General features: G+C 40.5%; 1 protein-coding gene across 1 annotated transcript; it reads left to right on the top strand.

The window, feature by feature from the left end:
- Window positions 1-11: 11 nt before the first annotated feature.
- Window positions 12-6,851, top strand: LOC138753031 (uncharacterized). The gene is made up of 3 exons (XM_069915625.1): window positions 12-65; window positions 336-434; window positions 5,885-6,851. Exons 1-3 carry the CDS (start codon window positions 12-14, stop codon window positions 6,767-6,769), a joined length of 1,038 nt encoding a protein of 345 aa, XP_069771726.1. The 3' UTR covers window positions 6,770-6,851.
- The last annotated feature ends 264 nt before the right edge of the window (window positions 6,852-7,115 follow it).

Below are 7,115 nucleotides of genomic sequence, written 5' to 3'. Positions count from 1 at the left end.
TGGAGGAGTCCATGGGGGAGGGGGACGGGAGAGGAGGGTTACAGCCCGACCGAAAGGGTAGATCTGTGAGTAAAATATTTGTTTTATTAAAACACAGAATTGATTTATAAATTGTGCTCCTCTGTTCAGATCGACAGATGGGAGGGTCCGGTCAGCCGCCCCCCCCCCCCCCCAAAGTCAGCTCCAACGCCCAGCCCCATCTCAGCCCAGTTAGTTCCCTTCCCTTTCACTCCCCCCGCCCCTCACATCTCAGCCCGGTTTTAGTGGGCAAAGTAGTCGCCCCCAATGAGAAGCTGGAGTAACCCGGTGAGGTGCTGGTGCTCCTCTCCGGCGAGCCCTGGCAGCACCGCACCCCTGATGGAGACATTAAATTTGAGACAGGAATCGAAAACATCATAAAATGTGTGGTTGCTTTGGTGACCCTCGTGTTGCAGGTAGGTGGGTACATGAATGCCACCCCCCATGACATTGACCCTGGGGTCCTTACTGAAGCCTGTGAGGTATTTAATTCGCACTGGTCACCAGCCCAGACACACGGCTTCCTCTCGCCTGGATTTTAGCGCGCCGAAGTTCGCCACCATTTGAGCGGTCAGTTTCACTTTTGTTGCACCAAGAAGTCCAGTTGTGCAAATCTAGGCGCAGAATAAATGCCCCAGTGGAGAAAGTAAAAGGAGATCTGAGCCCTCCCAGACCATGAAGGGTCCTTGATAATGGTTGTTGTACTAATTTGCTCATAAATCGTATTCGCGTAGATCACTGAAAGTAACGGCGATAGTAGTGAGATAAACAAGCAGCAACATTAAAATTAAACCTGTAAATTACAGTATCTGCACACGGCCTAACTACTAATTCCCACAAGATTGTAGCTAAAACACCAGAAAATTCAACAAAATCAGCGACTGTAAAAACACTGGCAGCAACAAAAACAACAGCGCTTGCTTGTTTTCGCGTGCTGTGATGTGATTTTCGTGTTGTGATTCAAAGTGCTGGGTCATAACGACGGCTCTGACCAGAGCACATTGAAGTTTCAAAAAGTAAATGACCATCGAGTTTTAGCCTAGTAGAGGGAGCTGCCCACGGGGAGGGGGATTCTGGCGCCGGTCCCACCCCGCGTGGGTTCTGCCAAATATCCTTTCTGTATCGTTTTTTGTTTGTTAGAACTAACTACTGGGATATTTTTATGAAAAATAATAAATTTCTGCTGAAGCACTGCACAAAAATTTTACAGACCATCATTTTGGCATCACCCCCTCTGATGGTGTTGTTACAAGCCCAGAGGACCCAATAACACAGCAGCAATAGATATTCACCAAGACAAGTGGTTACTTCAACAAAAGTTGCTTTTAATTATCTTTAAACATGAAAACAGAATCACACTTTAACTTATCACTATTGGGGGCGTGGCAAGATGGCGTAAGGAACAGACGTGCCTTCCAGTCTTCTCCTGACTCTAACTTATTGTTTTGTCTTTAAGTGCCCGTTAAAACTTTTTTAAAAAGTTTATAAATAGTATGAGGTGTTGAATTAATACCTAATGGTACATTTGTTAAAAAAAAGTAAAAGGAAACATCAATAGATTGTTAAAAAATTAAATTTTCTGAAATTATCTGAGCCTGCTTGTTTACAAAAAGCCACGACTCAGCGTGAAATGGATCCAGGAAAAGAAGCGAAGAAATCGCCCTGGAGCTCTGTTTTGATTTCGTAAGTCTTTCTGAAGGTCATTTTCAGCTGCCTTTAGAACAAAGGGCTGGCCGGATGCCAGTATTTCAAGCAACGTCGCCTGAGACTTTGACTACTGAATTAGCTGGGGCGCCACCAGTTGGAGATATACCATCAGTTATAACAGCTCTTCCAGATACTGACGTAACGAAGCTTTTAAAGGAGGTTTGGATCAAAAATAACCCTGATCATCAGCCTCCTGTTACTTCTGGGGGGTCTGTGACAGGGGCTCTTACACAGAGTCAAATTGCAAGAAAAGCTACTAAATTAAAAGAAGGGATAGAAGGTCCTCTGATTCCACAAGAACAGCAGGATCCCACCATGTCTGGATCTACTGATGTTGATATACTTTTCAAGAGTCTTGAACATAAGATATTTTCTTCAATGATGCATTTAGGAGATTCTATGAATAATTTTACTTCTAAGATTAATGCATTGATGGATGTCAATACTCAACAGATGGCTGATTATGGAGCTTTTAAAGTCGAAACTATTGAAAGACTTGAGATGTGTGATCAAGGATTATCTGATGTACAAGATCAATTGAAAGATGTGAATAAAACAATTGAAATGCTACAGATTCAGAATAAAGATTTAGCAAAAAAGTTGATTATTTGGAGAACCAATCTAGACAGAATAATGTGAAAATTGTCGGCTTGCCAGAAGGCATAGAAGGGTCAGATCCAAGAAAATTTTTCACTGAATGGATTCCACAAGTGTTGGGACAAGATAAGTTTCCTGAAGGTTTAATATTGGAACGGGCTCATAGAGCTTTGAGAAGGAGACCTTTCTCAGGACAGAATCCAAGACCTGTTCTGGTTCGCTGTTTAAATTACTGTGATAGAGAGACTATTTTACATATGGCTATTAGAAATGCACAGCAAAACAGATCTCCTTTGATGGTTCAGAGTAATCGTGTTTTCTTCTATCCGGATTTGAGTCAGGAAATTATGTTTCAACGACGTGAATTTAATTCTGTGAAAGAATTATTGTGGAAAAAAGGATATAAGGCAACATTTAGATACCCTGTGGTACTGAAGATTTTTCAGGATGGATATCAACCAAAGTTCTTTGATAATCCTAAAGAAGCTATGGATTTTGCTCACTCTTTACCAATTACGCAATTCCAGGAACGACGTAGTCCTCCACAGTCTCCTCCAAAGAGGGCAGAGCTGCAAGAAGGGAATTTGATTTCTGGAAGAAATGGAAGAAACGGTGGTCTCAATGGCAAAGGAAACTCATTTAATAGATAAGGAACATTTGAAACTCAAACGTGAATGGGTTGGGCACGTTTTTTATTCTTCGTTTAATTCTAAGGCAAAAGGTGTGGCAATTTTGGTACATAAGAATCTACCATTTTAGTTACAGAGTGAAGAGAAAAATGGTGGAAGATTATTAAAATTAAATTGTACAATCTTTAATGAGGCATGGACTTTGCTTGATGTTTATGCTCCTAATGTTGAGGATACAGCTTTTGTTGTGGATATGTCTTTATTACTTGGACAATCGAACTCTAATGTGATGTTGGGGGAGATTTGAATGTGGTGTTGGAGCCTTTATTGGATAAGTACTCAAGAGTAATTAAGAAGTCTAAGATGGCAATTCAAGTGATTAATATGATGGCAGATTTGAATTTAATTGATATTTGGCAAAGAGTTAATCCTACAGAGAAAGATTTTTTTTTATTCCTCGTGACATAATTATTTTTCTAGAATTGATTATTTTTTAATATCAGCACATTTGCAGGATAGGGTTACATCTGTGGAGTATAAGGCTAGATTGGTTTCAGATCATTCATTATTATTATTAGAATATTTGAGCTCACAAGATGTTCAGAAAGCTTCAAGATGGAGATTTAATACTATGCTATTACGACGCGAATTTAATTCTGTGAAAGAACGGTTGTGGAAAAAAAGACATAGGGCAACATTCAGGTATTCTGCGGTACTGAAGATTTTTTAGGATGGAAATTAGCCAAAATTCTTTGACAATCCTAAAGAGGTTATGGACTTTGCTCAGTCTCTACCAATCATGCAGTTTTAGGAACAATGTAGTCCTTCAAGGTCTCCAAAGAGAGTAGAGATGTAAGGTGGGATCCAGATTTTTAAAAGAAATGGAAGCAATGGTGATCGAAGTGGTAACGTTGATTTAAAAAAATAAATCTTTTATCTTTTTTTTGAAAAGAGTTTAAATAGTTTAAATAATGATGATAGTTTAATGAAATGGGAGTTGGGAGAGGGAACTGGGTGGGCACTAGTTTCCAGAAGTCATCAGCTACCTGTGAGTTATCTCACACCCAATATTTTGGGGGCGTTACCGCTTTGGGCGATTTAAACAGGAGGAGGTAGTTGTGACCTCCGACCTGTTTTTTTTTTCTTTTTAATTTTTGGGTTAAGAAGTGAAGGTTTTTTTTTAATTATTTTTTTTTTAAATAAATTTTTTTTTAACTCTTTTTGTTTTCTGATTGTAATTGAGAGGGAATTAGGAGGCTTTTTTTTCTCTCCTTTTTTTCTCTTTTTTTGGGGGGGATTTTTTCTCTTTTTTTCTTTCTTTTTTAAGAGGATGATGTCACAGAAGATAATAAGTCAAAAATTGAGGATGTTGAATTAGGTGAAGAGGAAGATGAGGGGAAAGGTGATAAGAAGAGAAAGAAGAAAATTAAGTACAAATACATTGAGGGATAAGAGTTTAATAAAATTAAATTAATTTCGATAGAGAATTTTGAAGATGTTATAAATGAAGAATATGGAGAATTTTATAAGAATTTGAACTTTTTTTCTTTTATTTTCTTTTTTTATATAAGGGGAGGGGAAGGGAATAAAAAGTTTATCTGATTGTTTTTCTAAGGGATGTTTTTGTTCTCTCGATGAATTATAAAGGAAACTTGGTATTAATGGAAATTCTGTATTTATGTATTATTAATTATGATTTTTTGTATAACAGATATGTTGTTGATATATGATTTTAATATTTGAACTTAGTTTTAAAGTGGATTTCATTTGTTAAATACATGTATTATGTTTGATTTAAATGTATGTTTAAGGGTATTATTTTAGTATTGATATTTTTTTGTTGTTAGTAATTTTTTTTGTTGTTAACTTTTATCTTTTTTTGTAAGTGGGGTTTTTTATTTTATTTACAACATTGTTAATTAATTCTTCACTCTTTATTTTGGGGGGAGGGTTGGACTAATTTTAAATTAGATGATTAATGTTGTGTTATAATTATTGGGGGGGTTAATTTGTGTAGTTTAATGATGTAGTATTCTAATTTTTATTATCTTATTTTTTATTATTTCTTTAAATGTAATTTTTATTTTATTCATGTCATAAAATTTTAAATAAAGTTAAAAAAAAAATAACTTATCACTATTGACTTACCTAACTTAACCTCTTTCTAATTCTAAGCACAGGTGTGTGTAATGTGTGTGTAAGTTCAGAAAAGTTCTTTGGTTCACAGTCCAATCTCACTTCTCATTCCTGCAAATTCACTGGTTGCAGGCAATTCTTATACTGTGCACAGAATTTAACATTTATAAAGTTCACCAGGCTTGAAAGGTAAATGGTTACTGCTCAGGAAGGTTCTTGTCAGTTTTCAGAGATATTTGTTATTCCAGGACATCTACAACTGATTTATTTCCATCAGCCACTTCAGTGTCTTGCTGACTAAACTTACCCCCTCAGGGTTCTCCACATGATTGTAATGGAGAGGCGCTGCTGCGCTCCTATTCGGAGGACACACTACCTGCTAATCAAGGTCAAAGTCTCACCCCAAGCCATCAAGGTGACCCTTACAATTGGCCTACCTAAATCACCAGCTGCTGCAGTCCAGACAGCCCACCCAGACTCAGTCCTGACCTTCACCCAATTGGCCCAGGAGAATCATCTCAGTTCACCCCTGCTGAGCCCCTGCACTTGACTTCGAGCCATTGGCCACAGCAACCAGCGGGGCCCACACTCACCCATATGATTGGCCCCCAACTTTGCCTCCAGCCCCTTCTGCCTCTTTGGACTCCTGGTGGCATGTAAGTATCATCTTCTACACTGGGTTGGGGTGAGTCTCGAGGCCCGGTAGCAGAGCCATGTCCGTACCGGTCAAGGGGTGGGGGCATGTAATATCACCTTGATCTGATTGTTGAATGTTCATGCTCTTGTAACTTCCCCAGTTTCTGTCGGTTTCCCCTCGTCATCTGAAAGTGTATATTTACCCCCTGTGTATTGAGTATTGGACTGTGTATTGGACTACCAGCCGCCCTACATCTCCATCGAGCACACAGAACTCAAAACGGTCAACCAGTTTACCTACCTCGGCTGCACCATCTGATGCGAGGATCGACAACGAGATAGACAACAGACTCGCCAAGGCAAATAGCGCCTTTGGAAGACTACATAAAAGAGTCTGGAAAAACAACCACCTGAAGAAACACACAAAGATCAGCGTGTACAGAGCCCTTGTCATACCCACGCTCCTGTTTGGCTCCGAATCATGGGTCCTCTACCAGCATCACCTACGGCTCCTAGAACGCTTCCATCAGCGTTGTCTCCGCTCCATCCTCAACATTCATTGGAGTGACTTCATCACCAACATCAAAGTACTCAAGCTGGCAGAGTATGCAAGCATCGAATCAACGCTGCTGAAGATCCAACTGTGCTGGGTAGGTCACGTCTCCAGAATGGAGGACCATCGCCTCCCCAAGATCATGTTATATGGCGAGCTCTCCACTGGCCACCGAGACAGAGGTGCACCAAAGAAGAGGTACAAGGACTGCTCAAAGAAGTCCCTTGGTGCCTGCCACATTGACCACTGCCAGTGGGCTGAGATCGCCTCCAACCGCGCATCTTGGCGCCTCACAGTTCGGTGGGCAGCAACCTCCTTTGAAGAAGACCGCAGAGCCCACCTCACTGACAAAAGGCAAAGGAGGAAAAACCCAACACCCAACCCCAACCAACCAATTTTCCCTTGCAACCGCTGCAACCGTGCCTGCCTGTCCCGCATCGGACTTGTCAGCCACCAACGAGCCTGCAGCAGATGTGGACATACCCCTCCATAAATCTTCATCCGCAAAGCCAAGCCAAAGAATTGAGTGTGTGTAGAAGTTTGCTTAATGTATCGACCCTGTTGTCCCATTTTCATCCCTGAAATAAATGTGCTTTGTACCTGCACTCTGGTGTGGTTCTTAACCTGTGGGACCCACACTAACCAAAACAACAATTGACACTGTGAGAATGGTCCCAAGGGTTTTGGCCAAGCATAGATTGGAGGGATGTTTTGGATCAGGGGAAAGAAAGCCAGTACTGACCCGAAAGGCAGAATCCTCGGGTAGGCCGAAAATAGTGAGGGATTTGGCCAGCATGCTGGCTGACTTCGGTAAGCCCGTGGATTGGTCCGAACAGCTG

Source organism: Narcine bancroftii, chromosome 2 (assembly GCF_036971445.1).
Source record: "Narcine bancroftii isolate sNarBan1 chromosome 2, sNarBan1.hap1, whole genome shotgun sequence".
Classification (NCBI taxonomy): Eukaryota; Metazoa; Chordata; class Chondrichthyes; order Torpediniformes; family Narcinidae; genus Narcine; species Narcine bancroftii.
Note: the sequence above shows the minus strand (reverse complement) of the source record. Positions and strands in the feature narration are given on the sequence as shown.

What these genes read in the sequence shown, in the direction of transcription:
- LOC138753031 (XM_069915625.1), top strand. Translation starts at nt 12, where the DNA reads ATGGGGGAGGGGGACGGGAGAGGAGGGTTACAGCCCGACCGAAAGGGT. An exon ending in CCGACCGAAAGGGTAGATCT is followed by an intron (nt 66 to 335) that starts GTGAGTAAAATA and finishes CTCTCCGGCGAG; the next exon opens with CCCTGGCAGCACCGCACCCC. An exon ending in TGGTGACCCTCGTGTTGCAG is followed by an intron (nt 435 to 5,884) that starts GTAGGTGGGTAC and finishes TAACTTCCCCAG; the next exon opens with TTTCTGTCGGTTTCCCCTCG.